This window comes from Pterocles gutturalis, unplaced genomic scaffold, assembly GCF_000699245.1.
Source record: "Pterocles gutturalis isolate BGI_N339 unplaced genomic scaffold, ASM69924v1 scaffold39700, whole genome shotgun sequence".
Classification (NCBI taxonomy): domain Eukaryota; kingdom Metazoa; phylum Chordata; class Aves; order Pterocliformes; family Pteroclidae; genus Pterocles; species Pterocles gutturalis.
In genome coordinates, this window is record NW_010139612.1 from 6,699 (window position 1) to 24,028 (window position 17,330).

The 17,330-nt window shown below is 37.7% G+C and overlaps 1 protein-coding gene across 1 annotated transcript; it reads left to right on the forward strand.

The window, feature by feature from the left end:
* The first annotated feature begins 1,446 nt into the window (after nt 1–1,446).
* On the forward strand, nt 1,447–10,111 carry DCUN1D1 (DCN1, defective in cullin neddylation 1, domain containing 1). Its single transcript, XM_010083383.1, has 6 exons — nt 1,447–1,657; nt 2,932–3,100; nt 3,704–3,834; nt 7,694–7,776; nt 8,032–8,128; nt 9,625–10,111. The coding sequence occupies exons 1-6, from the start codon at nt 1,483–1,485 to the stop codon at nt 9,702–9,704; spliced, it is 735 nt and encodes a 244-aa protein (XP_010081685.1). The 5' UTR covers nt 1,447–1,482; the 3' UTR covers nt 9,705–10,111.
* Nucleotides 10,112–17,330: the final 7,219 nt, after the last annotated feature.

Consider the following 17,330-nt stretch of genomic DNA (forward strand, 5'->3'; position numbering starts at 1 on the left):
ATCCTTTGGAATGAAGGGCTTGAGCTCTACAGCTCCTAAACCATTAGTTCTTTGGCTGGGGATAGTTTATCATGCCTAGAGATTTTTTTGGCCTTTTTTTTCCCCATAATCCTTGAGAAGGGGCCATGCGCTTGGAAATCACACTGGTGAACAGAATGAGCAAGTTTTGGTTAGAGTGCATGGTAAACTGCAGATGAAATCTTTGTGCCGTGTAAGAAGTCCAATCCCAACTGAAAAGTCAGAACTTTTATTTACCAAGTTGCAACGTTAGGAATCTCTTTGCTTTGAATATATTGAGTGAACTTTCAGACTGAATTTGGATATAGTGCAAGAGCCGTAGGAATGCTTTCTCCTGATCAGCAGGTAGTTTTGTGTGACTGAGTGCGCTTCTCCTCATCAAAAATATCCTTGGGCATCACTCTATGCTGATAACTTACTGGCAGCAAGTTCTCCTTTCAGTTTTGCGCTAGAGCAGCAAGGGATGTCTCTTGGTCTGGGCAGGAGGCCTGAAATTCCAAAGCTCTCACCTTGGCTACTCGCTCCCTGCCTGCCTCCGGCAAAATTTCTTACCTTTTTTTTTTTTAGTTTTAGTTGCTGCACCTGTGAAATGGAGACAATGCCTCCTCACAGGAGTGTTTTGCAAATTATGTAGGTGGAGTTGAGCACCTTCAAAGTGAAAAATCTCTTTAAAAAAAAAAGAAAAAAAGGTCTTTTACACTATTTTGGTGTGTAGCTCCCTGAAATGGATGACGCAGCCTGGTTCCTTGCTGCCATCAAGAGGCACATGAAGAGATCCTGTTCCTGGCAGTGTGGTCTGGCCCCTAGTCCTGCCCTAGCCGGTGGTTCCGTTAGGTGGGTCAGCTGGGAGTACACGAGCGCCAGCTTCTCGCTCAGTGACGGGAGCTATCGAATGGCCTGTTCTGCTGCATGTGTTGAGGCGATTCATCTATCAACGAGTTGGATAGCAATGGGCTTTATTTAGGCCCCTCGATTACCCTTTTTTTGGTAGATGTGGCATTCTTCTATTAAGAAAAGAATGGTTTTGTCTTTATAAAAGACAAAAATTGATGTAAATAGAAAGGTGTCCCAACTCACAGGTGTCAGTGAATTTGCTGTGCCCTTCAGCTCTCTCTCCAGATATGCAATAAGAATACCCATTCTGTGTTTCTGTGGTTCCTTTGCTGTCACGATTTTGTGATGATTTAACTCAGTTTTGTTACAATGCGAAGTATCTAAAATGAAGGCAAGTTTAAACTTAAAAAAAAAAAAAAAAAGTGTTGGTTTGAGGTTCTAACTGCCCCAGAAGCTAGAGAAAGTCTAATTGCTTGGAAAAATTAAAAAAGGTACTGATTTGAAAATATTAACAGTATTGATGATTTTTTTTTTTTTTTTTTTGTCCAGTAAAACATTTCTAGTTATGGTATTGTCTGTTTTTACCAGAACAAGTTGAAATCATCACAGAAGGATAAAGTGCGTCAGTTCATGGTCTTCACACAATCTAGCGAAAAGACAGCGGTGAGTTGTCTGTCTCAAAATGACTGGAAGTTAGATGTTGCAACAGACAACTTTTTCCAAAATCCTGAACTTTATATACGAGAGAGTGTTAAAGGATCATTGGACAGAAAGAAGTTAGAACAACTATATAACAGATACAAAGGTGAGTACCCTGAATTTTAAGGCTTATTTCGTAGTTGTATGTATGTATTCTTAATTACAGTGTATCATTGCAGCTGGGCTCTTGGGCTTGGAAATAGTAACCAGCTCTTTCACCTTTGTTTTTCTGTTACTAATAAGTTAGAAGGGGACTATAGGTAGGCTTCTGCTTCGCAAGGTTTACATGTGGTTGCTTTATGTGCTCTGAAGGTGTACATTTATACAAGATTAGGGTCTGGAACTGCAGTTGTGTGTACAGTGAGTAACTGGAATGGTAAACATGGATTTTAGGTGATTCTTTTGGGGAAAGCACATCACTCGGGATTTGCTCCTGTACAAGTGGAAGGTTGCATACAAAGGATGGATTCTACCTTAATTTTTATTCACCTTGTGCTTGTTATCAGATAGTTACAAACAGAGTGCAAAAGACAGTCTCTCTTACCTGTTATATAGCCAGTGTTCAACTGATGATATCCTACCACAAACAGTAAAATGGACTCAGTACAGTAGAACAAATTTTGTGTTTTATCACTTTAAAAAAATTGTAAAAATGAGTGCTACATTTTCTGTCAGTTTTCATATGTGTGCATAATCCAAATACCATTTTCCTGAAGTCTTTGTTGGCTTGCGTTAGTAGATCTTTGTTAGTACACTTGAAATGTGAGCATCTCACTACCAGACCAGATGCTGATTCCTTCGTGGAAAGAGGAGTGTTCCTGGCTGACTTGGAATTGGTAACGGGGCAACGTAACTTTCCTCTTGGAGGTTACCGTGTCCAATCTCATGCATGCTGGTGATGCCAGAAAATGCATAAAGCTAATGTTGATTTAGTAGTTTATGGGCAGATTTGATAATTGTGTCAGTACATCTTGCAAACGGACACTGCAGAATTATTTATAATGGTACACAGATCGGCAATCTTACCAAAGATGCCAATAATGAAATGTGCTTGTGGGAAAAGACCGCTGTTCTCTGTATGGAATGAGTCAGAATATCATGCATATTATTAGGCCGAAAACAAATGTTTGTGGTGCTTTTGTCTCTTAATGAAAATAACTTTTTTTGTTGTATGGGAGGCTTTATTGTAGTAACTTCCTCAATTGTTAAAGCTTAACCATTGAAAATACTAATTTCATTTTGCTTTTAAAATATTCACTTATAAGGGCTGATCCCAAAAATGGCTTCTTGAAAATGTTTGGTTATCTTAAATACTCTGGTTGAATAAATCAGCTTTTTCAAAAGTCTCTTTTTCTTGATACGTACTTTTATATCCCAAAGATCCTCAAGATGAAAATAAAATTGGTATAGATGGTATACAGCAGTTTTGTGATGATCTAGCTCTTGACCCAGCCAGCATTACTGTACTCATCATTGCATGGAAATTCCGAGCTGCAACACAGTGTGAATTTTCAAAGCTGGAATTCATGGATGGAATGACTGAGCTAGGGTAAGTGTGCAGTAAGTATGGGACACTGACAGCGTAACCCAGTGTCAGAAACTGGAACGTGCAGTGAAACAGCCCTATTTTGGGGAATTCATAAGCACGTTGTCCTTTCAGACTGCAGAGACTTTTCGGAGCCTAGCATCACTTGTCTGCCTCTGTGGGAATGCATCTGCTGTCTATGTGCTAGGTGCTTAGTGACCAAAAAAAGGGAGGGAACTTGAGTGCTCCTTGCCTTGGTTGTGTGAGTATTCCAGTTAGTGGCCATAGAGCTTCTCCAGTAGGTAAAGCAAGGATGTTGGTCTGCAGTCTAGCATACCTGGGTTTTCTCTGCCTTATGACAGTGTAGTAGACTTTATCACATTTTTCTAAAAATCTTGGGGATTATGGAATCTGATATATCGGCTGGTATGTGCCAATGGCAATGTGAAGAAATAACGAAGGAGTGAAATTGTTGTATGTCTGTATAGGTACAGACTAAGTAAAGGTTTCCTGAAGTTTATTTTGAGAATTGTATTGGATTCCACAAAAATTTTATAAATTTTTGTTTAAGTTGTATCTTATGGTAAAATGAATAATACACAAATAAATGTGCTTTTCAAAATGCAGATGTGACAGCATAGAAAAACTGAAGGCCCAGATTCCTAAAATGGAACAAGAATTAAAAGAGCCAGGAAGATTTAAGGATTTTTATCAGTTTACTTTCAACTTTGCAAAGAATCCAGGACAGAAAGGTTTAGGTATGTATTCTTAATCACAGACATTTGTTTGTAAACATGGGAAATGACTGATTCAAGCAGTAAGCGGGAATATTATTGTGATCCAATGAATCTGAAAGATAGAAACCCTTGGGATAAAATACATCTCTCTGTTGTGAAAAATAGATGTCAATTTAAGGTCTTCAAATTGATAGAAATGTCTGCATCATTAGAATAGGCTACAAAATTTTATGGCAGAGGGTTTATTGTTTCACTAGGAGTGTGTGCAGTGCTCAGGAAGCACAGTGGATGTATGCCTACATTAAAGGCATAATTATACCACTTGGAATTTGTAGGACTGAACAGATTAATTGAATTTTCAATTTTAGGTTAAATTAAAGCTGTAAAACTGATTTCCATATAAGTACACCTGTACAGTCTCTTGTAACACCAAAAATGCTTGCAAATGTCTTTGAAAAACAGAATTGGAATAGTACAAATAGATTTCTCTGTCCTGGGCTGGATGCCTGTGTTGTGCTGTTGGTAGTAGTTGCCTACCTACAGCCTTTTTTTTTTTTTTTTCCCCCCCTCAGCTCATTGAATGGGGAATTGAATGGGGTTTTTTTTTTTTTCATTATTTCAGAACTCTTCTGCTGACTGTGCTTTTGATTAGTATAACAGGTGAAGTAGAAGAATCACTTATTAAAAGTAATTTTTTTGGAAAACAAGAGCCAACACCAAAAACATGACAAAACACCGCAGTTCAGATGGGACTAAATGAACAAACTGTAGATCTGGCTATTCAAAATGGAAAAAATGAGGGAACTAAAATTCCTTTAAATATTAACCAACCATAACGCATATTAATTTGTATACAGTGTAGTTAAGATATTAACCGTAACTTGTATCTCATAACTCTGTTAACTTCTTAAGCTAACTGTTCTACTTTTGAGAAGAAATAAAATACTGAAAGGCCAGTAGGTTCTTCCTTGGCAGCTTGTGAATTTATTTTTCTCAGTAGTGAAAATGCCTTAAACTGACTGCCATTCACCAGCTTTGCGCTGTGAAAAGATGAGCATTCTGCTTTGGGTTTGTTGTCTTTTATATATGGACCAACTTCTGGCTTAAAATGAATACTGAAAAATAAGTAAATAAGCAAAAGTTCCATGTGTTCATTTCTACTCTGTGTCATTCTTTAACATCTTTTTGTAACATCTATTTACCAGGAAAACTAAGTCTCTTGCCTAATTTCTCAATCATCTTAAAGCATCTTTATGCAGGTTAAGCTCTAAGAGTGACAAGGACAAGTATAGTTTTCTCAGATTCATATAGCCTATATGTAGTGTAAGATTTTTTTTTTTTTTGTTCCTTTTTTTAAAAAGCCTGGGTCTGGAGGTGATGTAGAACCCATCTTAAAATCTGGATGCTTTCCAGCCGTTGTGGTGCCAATAAATACACAGTTCTAGGCATGAATTTCCGATAGGGCAGAATAATTCTGGAAACCCTGAAGCAAAAGAATACTGGGAAAAGTACAGTGCTGAAAAGTAAGGGCTCCTAGCTACGCAGTTAATTTTGGAGCATCTAAATAAGTGCTTGTATAAGCTTGCAAATTGATTTTAATGTATATTGGTCTCTAATCTTCCAAACATTGTGTTGAGGCACAGTTCTGGAAACACATTTCCTCTGCATAATTCCTTACTACTGTGTAAGTGTGTGGATGTCTTGAAAGTTCTCGTAATACGTGTGTATCGTTTGAGAATACCTTTCAGCTGATGTTCATCGCAAACGTCGTTTGCTTCCCTTGCATCTCTCTGGATAAAACTCAAAAGTTTGAGACTTTCATATTTGATCCAAGAGGAGTTTTCTTGAGCATTTTTTCACTCTCTTATGAAATCTAAAGTTACATCTTTACGTTTGAATTTTGAGATTTCGTAAAATTTCTTTTAAAACATGTAGTTTGTCCTGAGGCATTATGTCTTTATGCTTTACCTATTTGGACTCATTATTTGAGTTTGAGGTTGCAGCATCCTGAGATCTATTTTTTAAAGGCCTTTGCTTACCCACAAGAATAATCTCAAAATTGTACAAGCAGGTCCAAATGCACAGTTTGTTTATAGTGAACCACTATGAATATGCAGTGATTTGATGACATTTTTTTGTATGCCTGCTATTAATGCCTCACAAGTAAATAACACTTAGTTTTCTAGTCTGTTTCCTTGAGGAACCGATCAGTTTAAAGTGAAGCTTGTATCCATTCATTTTTGGAAAGACAGTAGTTTTAGTTGAAAGCTGAAGTGCCTGTTTTTGTGGCTGAATTTTATATTAAAGAGATACTTAGCCTGTACACTCTGTAGTAAGTTGTCATTTTCAGAGAGAGCTTATTTACTGAGGCGTAGTGACTTCTGCTTTATTTGTCTCTGCTTCTTGAAACTCAAACTTACAAGTTTTTCTGAAATCACAGACCTTTGCAGCTGCTGGAAAATCCTCCCCAAAATTGATTCTTTACTTTGGTCAGGAAGCATTATAATGTGAACATGCTGCTTGAGAAGAGCTTTCAATAGCAAAGATCCTAAACAATTCATAAGCTCTCCCATTACCATCTATTTTCCCTTCAGCAATGCAGAGTTCATGCTTTGTTTTGTTTGCTCTTGATTTCCCTTCTAAGATCCACCTCCTTGGTTTTTTTAAATAGTTTGGGCATTTGGGGAAAGGGAGTGGTTTTCTTGGGTTGTGTCAGGTTTCTTCTTTTTCTTTTTTCCTGAGGTGCAGTTGATCATGTGCCTCTTCTCTCTGCTCTCACAAGAGGATTGTTTATGGAAGAAGAGATCTGTTAGACTGGAAAATATATAAGAGCTTTTGTTAAAAAAGAGATCACGTAACTAGGTGGCCTTTTGGGGTTGCTGTATGTACGTGGTGATAGATGCTGAATTCAGTGAGATCCCAGTTAGTAGCATTTTGTTGTCCAGTACAGAGGTCCTCGTTAATTCCTGCTACCGGAGATCATGCTAGGTAGAGATTTAAAGCTCAGATACGTAACTTTATTTTATCAGCTAACATGTTACTGTATGCCACTCAGAAACAGTACTTGTGTGTCAGTTTAGCCTTTGGCAAACACCAGGGAGGCCAGTGTTTTGGTGTTTTTTTTTTCCTTACTAATCAGTCTCTTTTCTGAGTGCTGCGCTCTTGCAACGCCCGCTGCTGACAGCAGCCCACAGTTGTCTGACAGGCAGTAGGTTCTTGTTCCTGCACTGTGTCAGTTCAGGTTTCTCACTCATCCTGAGAAACATTCAAAGCAAGCAAGAGCTAAACAGGTTTATTTGGGAGGTAAAAATGCCAAACCAACAACAACAAAAAAAACCAACCCAAACCCAACCCAACCAAAAAAACCCAACAACAATCAATCAACCATCGGCTTGTAAGACTTTTTCAAACGAAACCTGATTGCAGCTGTAAAGACAGCATCTGTAACAAGGCTGATCCAAAATTGAAATAATAAAAAGCTAGTTTTATATTAATTGTATTTTATATATTAAAAAGAATTAACGATCTTACTACAAATTTTCAAGTCGATAGCCTTTCTAAGACAAAAATATTTCACTGAATTTTAACTAAAGTATTGTTAGATAGCAAAAGGCATATGAAATATCCTTACAGGTTTTGGATATGTTAGATAGTAACATGGGAAGTTTTCAGTTCTTCTATATTCAAGTGATTGATAGTATCAAAATCTAGAAAATATCTTTATTTATGATTGCCTTTTTGTAAAGGAGCCACAAGTATATTTGCCTTAGATTACTCTTTTCACCTTTATGAATGTGTGGTTCATCTTAGTGTTAGATACCTGTGGAGATGATATATTTGAAATGTATATCTCTAAGAGTAATATATTTTAATATTACAGATTTAGAAATGGCCATCGCCTACTGGAATTTAGTACTTAATGGAAGATTTAAATTTCTAGACTTGTGGAACAAATTTTTGTTGGTAAGTTTAAATCTTTACATAAACTGGACTGTTGTGATTTCAAAACTTGGAAGATAAGTATGTTTAACTTATTGAGTAGATGAAATAGACTATTTTGACCCAGACCCCAGGTACTGCACTTCTTAGTGTGTGCAAAATAAATATGTTTGGGGATATGTTTGGGGATATGGATGTGTCCAAGACCGTAAAAATTAATGTGTATAAGGGTTTCTAATTTATTTTTTTTAAATATAAATTTTCTCCCCCTCCAAACAGGAACATCATAAAAGATCAATTCCTAAGGATACTTGGAACCTTCTTCTAGACTTTAGTACAATGATAGCAGATGATATGTCTAACTATGATGAGGAAGGTAAACATTTCAATTTTCTTTCATTAACTTCCAACTGTGTTTTATGCTGTATTTATTACAGGATCTGCTTTGGCACAGCTGTCTAATAACAGTCTAATTAGAATATCACTGGTGATCTAAGCTCCAGTTAGAACTACTTTAATGCATGTTGTTATCATCGGTTTGGTACTATGGGTTTAAAAAAAGAATGCTCAAACTTTCCTAAATCCATTTTCTTTTTTTCTTGTGGCTGAGCTCAGATTACTAATTCTTTCTTACAGAGACAAACTGCTATTTGTCCCTTTGAAAAACACAGTTTCTCTATCAGCACAGTTCTTGGCATCTTCAGCTAAGTAACTGATCCATGGCTTGTGCGTGCCTGCGTAGGGTCCTCTGGTTGTTGCATTTCTTCGCTGAGAATAGCTTTAAAGTTTGGTTGCTTCGGTTTATGTGAAGATTGGATTTATAATAATATGAAAGTGAAACTGCCAGCATACAGGGATTGCTAAACAGAAGTTATTTCCTACTAAATATGTTTCTTGTAAACTTTTGTATTGATCTTTCCTCTTCCAGTCCGTCTGTAGCCAAAACCAGCTAATTACTTTCAATTGTTGGCAGCAGATCAGTGAGTGGAGGAAACTGTAAGCTTCTGATACTTCCAGAGCAGAGGAGAGCAAACTTCTGGAACTTGTATTTAATAATTATGGACAATTCTCATTCCCTTATCATCAGGCAAATAGGCTGCCACCCACAATCAATTGAGGTAGCTTAGAAAGATTAGAGGCAGAAAACATGGTTTTATGATTTGGAATAAAAATATTTTAAGGGGGGGGAAAAAACCCAAAAGTACTGCACAATTATTTTTAACCTTCACATGACTGGGGCACTCTTTGGATTTGGCTGCCCAAAATACGTAAAATATTGTTATGCCTTTTAAATACCTCTTGATAGGGAATACAGAAGAGTGTATATATAGTGTAATACCAGCTGGCTAGGGTATCTATTATACTGTATCGCTGGCTGTCGGAGTGCATTTTGCTGTTTTCAGGTATGGCTGAGTATGCTGATTCTAACAGATGATCATTGCATTCATGCAGAATCCTGGTGTGAGCAGTAAATTCTGTAGGACCTTACGATATGCTGCTGCTTACAGCATAGACTGCTTCACCCAACGTTCAGCATGTTTTAAGCAGCTACTGCCATCCTGGAGGTCATGTTTGAGATCTGGTGCCAAAACCAGGACAGTTTAAAACTAGAATTTTCTTTTTTTTTTTGGTCAGGAAGATGAAGGAAATATGACCCTCAGAAGAGACGTGTATTAACTGGTTTAAAGGAAGTAGAAATCTTTAACCAGCTCTTAAACTTGTAGCAAGAAAATCAAAGTACAATTTTTCCATTTTTTGCTTGAAACTATTCCCAGTTAAGACTGGAAAGTAAATAACTTGTTTAGATCTGAAGCTGTAAAAAGAACGCCTTGTTGAACTGAGTTCTTATGTTCTGGTCTTTTTTTCTTTTAGGGGCATGGCCAGTTCTTATTGATGACTTTGTGGAATTTGCACGCCCTCAAATTGCTGGGACAAAAAGTACGACAGTGTAGCACTAAAGGACCCTTCTAGAGTGTACATAGTCTGTACAAATACCTGAAATGGAAAATTGCACAGTCAATTTCTGCTGGCTGGACTGAACTGAAGATCAATCCTCACACTATGGCTGAGGGTTGAGACAAACCTTTAAGGATACATCTTGGACCATATCATGTTTCATTCTTCTACTGGTGGTTTGGGCTTTTCTTCTAGTCTGGACCACTCTTGCCCATTAAAATTCCAACATTGTGGATTTCATAATGGAATTTTTTTTTTTTTTTTTTGTGGACCACCCTAGTTTCATCTCCCATAAGTCCTAGAAGCTTTATAATTATTTTGAGTTTCTGGTTTCACATAAAGCACAATGCTGGTCATCATCAGACAACTGTTGTATGGCATCTGAATTATACAGATCAACATCGAAACAATTTTAAAAAGAATCCTTAAATATACGCTTGGGGCTAGTTGCAAAGACTGTCTTGATAGCACTTCCTGGAAGAGTGATATATTTAAGTGTACTGGGTCCGATATATTTTTTTTTTTATTTTCTGGAAAAGTACAGGTATTGTCTAAGTGAGTTTGAGTATCTGGTAAAAAAAATTACAGAAATAACCAAGAAAACCCAAGGTTGTTGATACTGGGATATCTAGGTGCCTATCTGAATGGTTTGAGTGTGCATCGACTGCCTGTGAGAACAGTTGAAGTATGACACAACTACTGTGCACTTAACGCACCCGTGTTTAATGTTAGTCAGCCTTCAGCGAGAGTCATTGAGACAAGCTGTGTGCGTCACGATAGAATCTAATATTCTCTAGGTTACAATCTAGGAAATCGGATTTCATTACAGTTTTGAAATGCTTATCTGTCTGTCACAGAAAGGTTTTTCATTTCTGTGGAAATCTAAAACTTGAATATACTGAATTTGTGTCTTAATGTTTGCTACACAGTACAGTATTTTAAATCAAGAGATGGAATTTTTATGGTTGAGGTGTGATGAAACCAATGGCCCTGTTGTACAAAAAGCTGGTGAGTTTGTGAATCTAGGTTTTGAAACCATTAGCCTGAGACGTAAGTTTAATCTTTATAACGTAGAGGTACTGCCATTATGGATGACACCCATCTTTTAATTATTTTGTTGAGTTTTCCTTAAATTGACATATCACTGTGGTTGCCAAATAAAAGTAAAGCTTTCCCAGACAAGCACAGATCAGATATAAAATACTACACTGGCTTTGTTTGCTTTAATTATTTTGTTGATCATCACTACTTTTCTTGTCTTCTGCATTAACTAAATCAAGTTCATTTTGTTCCAAACAGATTTTATCAGATGCAATTATTCTTTATTTGTAAAATTACAAGAGCTCCTGAGCTGGTTTTGTGCTAAACATGGTCTTCTACTCCTCACTTAGTTACTTGTGAAGAGATTTGATAAATCCTACACGGTAAAACAAGCTGGAAAATACCAAGCTCCAGGAGAAAAGAAAGACTGTAGGTAAAAATTAAAGCTAGAGGTTTAAGTCCATGCTCTGAATAGTCCCATGATAATGCCAGAATTATTTTTGAAATGAGGAATTGGTACTTGCACTAAGCAGGGGAACACTTTTATGCAGATGCTAGAAGTAATTTTAGGGAAAAAAAAAAGACTATTAAACAGCTAAAAACTTCTATTTGTACTCTGTGAAGCTGACCATAAGGCTCACTCCCTGTACAGCGGTGTCCTTTTCAGAAAATCCAGTTGTGCATTTATTTCAATACGGTTCCACAAAAACATTGCAGATGTTTTCCAGCTACTGCAATTGGCTATGCCAAAAAAAGAAAAAAAAAAAAAGGGTATTTTGCTGCTTTCAGTATTTCCTTTCTCAGTTTTGTGTACATATGAATGGGAACTTGAAATTATGGGGGCGGGCGTGGAAAAAAGCTCTACAAGGTATCTCTGCGTGCTGTTTTCTGTCTTGAGGGGTTTGGTACAGTTTGGGATTGATTAGCTCAAGTATGCTGTGTTTGGAGAGGGGAACTGACTTGCTTTTTACCCCAATACAGACTTGGCCCTCAAAAAAGTCTGAGATTGGGTAGAGGCGTAATACCGTGGTGTTTTAAAGACTATTCCTTTTGAATGCAAGATCTTGTCAACAAAATAGTGTTGTCATCAGTTTGGTACTACATGCTTAATAATTACTGTGTAATTATAAAGAAATACATAACTTTGACTAATTATGTTGCAGAAAAGGGTTATTTGTGCTATGATGGCATCTTAAAATCAAAACGAGTGACTGAAGTTGAAAGAAACACTGATTTAACAGGGTGTTGTTCTAAGGACAAAATGCCTGCTTACAGGGAATATTTTGTATTGAACCGTGCTCAGATGTGGCCATGTGGTTTTTTCCTTTATATATTTGTGTGGTTTTTCTTTTTTTTTTTTTTTTTTTTTTTTTTTTTGAGAATGCAGACAGTTGCTGCCTTGGATTGCTTTAATTCATAAGTGCTTATGTCTTCAATTTGATGATCTCCCCTAAACGGACCAATTTCATTTTGCCAACGGTCAAGGAAAAAAAAAAAAGCGAACAGCAAGTTGGTAACCTGTTTTTATACATGAAATATGTACAAAATTAGAAGTGCCCTGATATAAAACACTTAATCTTGAGATTATATTTAATAAAAAAAAAAACAAAAACAAAAACCCCACATCATTTACATATCTCTGTAAATTCAAATGTAACTTCTTACAATCCCTCTCATTACCAACAGAGGCAATAAAGCTCCAGTGAAATTGCCATGACCAAGTCTTCTCATGCATTTCCTTTCAGTGTGTTATTGGTAAGACTTATTTCTAGAATGTGCTTTTAAGTGGGAGGGGAAAAAAAAGGATGGAATACTGGTCTTTTGCATGAAAGACACTGTAGGGGTAAGTCTTTTTTTTTTTGGGGTGGGGGGGAGTGGAGGGGAAGTGATACCCCAGAACTCCTGAAACACCTTGCCTCCTGCTTATTCTAAATGTTTAGCAGTACAAAAGGGAGCTGATCTTTTCCAGCTGTGCTGCACTGATGTTACCCAGCGTGTGAAGAAGACACCATCCCACTGCATTTGTAAAACAAGGTCGGTGTGAAGACTACCGTACAAAGTGAGTGAAGTGACTTTATTGATCAACCTGTTAATAGGTAACTTCTGACTTGCTTCAAAACTATTTTACAATGAAATCCATACTGAGAAATCCTTATTTAAGAACGATTTATTTTTATAAGAATGCATTTCATAAAGTTTTGTCATTCATACTTTTATTTAAATAACGTTGCTAGAGGTCTCTGTAGATTTTATGTGACTATGGTACACTGAATATGGTTTTTAAACCCATGGTGCCCTTCAGTCCTCTGAGCTCTCGAAGAGCAGACCACAGCAGTAAATCCTTGAGGAAATTATAATCTTACCTCTCAACAAGGGGCCTGAGCTTTGCCATACTTACCTGACTGTTTTAGTGCCAACACATAGCAGTAGCTGCATGAGAGAACACTGAGTTTTGATCCCTGTACCTCAAACCCCAATCTGGACATTTGAACAAAAATCAGCTCCCTGCTTCCTGCAGTTCTTCTAGAGGAGCTTGTCTTCAAGTTCTCAATTTAAGAAAAGCTGCCTCACTGTAAGCTGAATGTTTTATCATGAAATAATAATTGTTTGCCTTCTGAACTGTGTCTTCAGAGTGTAAATTTCAAGCCCTCCTCCCTTGAGAGTTTCAAAGGACAACTCCTAACCTGTAAAGCACACTAGAACAGGAAGCCGCTGAAGAAACGGGAATGAAGCCCATGCTGGAGTTTATCACTAGGCGAACCTCACCACTGCCCTGGGGCTGGACAGACCCCCCCACTCCACCCCTGGGCTCTGTGTGTCTGTGCCCTTTTTTTTTTTTTTTTTTTTTTTTCTTCCCTTTACTGGCAGATTTCTCCCCAGCCCAGGGAGGCAGCAAGGTGAGGGCATGGGTGCTCCCTCTGCTCGTGTCAGTGCTCTGGTGTGTCTGTGGGAGCTGCAGAGGCGGCTGTGCACGGAGGGATAGAGCTGCTGTCCCTCTGTGCCCACACTCACTGTTCTCTGGCCTATTTGCCTCTAACTCATAATTAAAACAATGACACAGCTAGCTGTGAAAGTTATATTTATTAAATAAAATTGTCATAAACCTTTTTCAAAACAACTTCTACTGACCAAGCTGTACAATGAGCAAGGACACGGACTGGCAGAGAACTAAAAAAAAACCAAAACAAAAAACAAAACCAAAAAACCATGAGGCAGCCACAGTGTCAGAGGTCCAGCATTCTTTGTACTAATTATTGCTACAGGTTCCAGTTGTCCATGCCCCTTTATTTACCTAAAATTAAGGATCAACCTCTTTAAAAAAGTACTTATTGCAGAGATTATATCATTGAAGTTTTTTTTTTTTCCCTAAAAAAAAAAAGAAAACAAAAACAAAGAGAGGACTTTGCTCACACTTCAGTGAAAAAAGAGAAGTTTGGGTGATGTGTTAGTGTTGTGTGCACAGGACCTGAAATCTCTCAGGGGACCGTAACTCAGCCTTATAAAAAATACTCTTTGCTGCAGTAACCATTACCTTATGTATACCTGAAAGTAATTTTTAACCATTTTCCCCTTTCTATACAGCCCCTGGCTTATCTTTTATCCTATTGCCAACATGTAAAAAGGCCAAGAAAGCTCCTGATGTATGGAAGAATTTCCTTTAAAACTGCTGAGGAAAAGCTACTGAACAGCACAGGGCAGTTAGGTGCACTTCAGGGTTTCCTTCAGCCAAGTCCCACTGTGTGTCACAAACAGCACTCTGTATTTATTTCCTTTCTTTCCACTCCTTGTTACAGGTCTAGAGGTCTTTAGGCCGTGGCCCCTTGGGTTTTATTCATGTCTATGCATTTATACAACCTGGGAACGACGACAGCGTGGTATCTAAAGAGAAGACACTGTATGCACATATTGTAAAACAACAGCACAGCGTGGCAACAGCTAGGGCAAGGCGGATACTTCAACGTGATGAGAACACTCCCTTTAACGAAAGCCACAGAAGCTCGGGCAGCTCACAACGTCTCGCTATTGAGTTATGTCTGATGCCTCTACGAGCTGTATTTACCTGAAGAGGAAAAAAAAAAAATCTATGGAAAGCAAAAAGCGTTGCAAATACCGATGCAAATGTGCTTGTATGACAATTGACAGCAAGAGCTGATACATCCGTGAGCATCCCATCGTTCCTCCACCTGTTTATAAACTGAGTCATTCCACCCTGAGAGCAGAACCCAGACCAACCATGCCTCTGGAAGCAAACATACAAAAAAACCAACAATAAAAACATTCACAGAAAAAAAACACAGAGCTACAAAGAGTCTAACTGAGAAATAATTTATGAACAGCAAAAAAGGCTCAAATTAGTGGATAATGAACCATTTCCCCAGCTCTAGGATAACTCCTTTAGAACAAAGATGTCTAGGTCATACGGCAGGGACGATGGTGTGACAGTTATTAGGTGCTGTACACCAAGAAATGGCTCAGAAGCACGTTACGACTGAATTTCACCAAAATGACTAATATTTAGAAATACAGAAATATCTGAGAAAGCTATTAAAAATAACGTAGACTACAGCTCTGAGACAATGCTAACACTAGAAAATGATTTTTTTTCCAATCTAGAACTTATACTGTTATAAAAAAACATGTTTGAAAGTATTACCAAAGGTTTTCATCAGGAAATTAGAGATGCCTAATATGCATTCTAAGTTACATAATCTCTTCTCAAATCAGCTTTTGCACTAGAAAACAAGAAATCATTCTGAAAATGTAAAGCCAAAGTTTTCAGCGTTCCTACCTTTACATTTTTGTTCTCTCTCTCCCCCATCACCTTGAAAAAATATACAGAATATTTGAAGTAGACTCTTTACATTTTAGTTTGTGAAACAATTCAGCGCATCTTCTCACTTCATCTCTTTCACGGCACCCTTTAAAAAGCCCACGTTTGGCAACCAAAGCTATGCTTTTCTAAGTAACAAAAACAAACGCTATTTTTCGCAGAACAACTACAATCTGCTGAGAACTCAGTTCCGTTACGAAGGTGGCTGTGGAGAAGGTGCTTCTTCAGCGACACTGCATAGTGAGGTGACTGTACACCACGCTGGCTTGTAACTGCAAACATCTTAGGATGGAGTACAAGGCTAAGAGGTAATCCCAAAACATTTCCTGTCTATGGCAAGTTCTCCCTCGCCCGTTCGTACTCTAGGTCAGAGCTGGATGCCAGCGTTACACTGAATGCGCTGCACTGTGTTCACTCTTCCTGAACAATTCTGCACTGTACCCAATGCACAGTGAATGGTTTCATGGACTTTTTAGCTGTCAAAGAAATACATAAAATCTTTCTTCCTTGAATAGAAGCAATTTTAAAAGTTGTGACATCAATACAAAAGCATAGTCACTTCTTCCGTCCAAAACATTTATCAGACCAAAAAAAAATTCTGGTCTTGCGCAAACTAATTCTACGTTCTTACTAAATGAGAAATTACTGATTTAGATTTACTGCAAATAGAAAAATATACCTTGGCAGACAGATGGATTCTTAAGTTCTTCCTGACTTGTTTAAATGCATGTTTCTTCGGTAACCTTACAAACACTGAGAAAAGGGAAAGTAGGGGAAAAGGGAGAAAAGGAGATGGCAGGTTTTAAAGAAACACATCACAAATGTAAATTATTCTTCAAATATAGGACTGTGCTGCTTCGTGCAAATATAACTAACAGATTTGTGTGGTAAAAGCCAAAATCTGTATCTGTAGAGAGCTGAGCCAACCTAAATGCTTGGAGCAGGGTTGTGAATCGAAACCTCTGCCTTCCACTAGGCAAAATTACCCACAGTTTGTATTTCAATACGTGATACACTGACCACACAGCGTAATGAGGTGACATGAGCACACAAACTGACGGGATGATGAGAACGTTATGGTTGACGTGGACAAACAAGTACTTCTGAAAAGTGAAACAGATTTAGACAGAAGATACAGCTAAACAGCAGATGTCTGATTAGAGTATTAAAAAAAATAAATTTCCTAGGTATCCATGTATGAATACTAATTATTTTTGTCTTAGTAAAAACAGATTTAATATTAAATGTGCAAGCTATATAAGGAAGTTACAGGAGCAGATGAAATCCATGTGTATGTTGTTACTGCTGCATATCTGGATAAAAGTTTTCTTGGGGACTGGAGAGATGAGAATCGGGTTATTGCATCTCCACCCAGGAACCTGGTTTCAAACTGTATGCAGGCAGGTGAGTCCCATGTGAACACCTGTGACACGGACACTCAGTGTGGACATCTCGGGTACAACTGAAATGTTTAAGCTTAAGCTTCACTGCACTTATGCATTTGAAGGCATAATAGAGATATGAACTATGAACACTCAAACACTTATTTAAAAGGAAATGTTACTATATTTTGATATTGTTTCTTCTCATTTGTAGAGTTTGTTAACCAATTTGTGAACTGGTCTTCATCTATGCCAGTCAGACAAAAACCTCCTGTACTGCAGCATGTTCAAGTCCCTATGAGTTTCAACACAAGGTTGCAAGACAATTTCTTTACTACACAGATCATAGAATCATAGAATGACCCGGG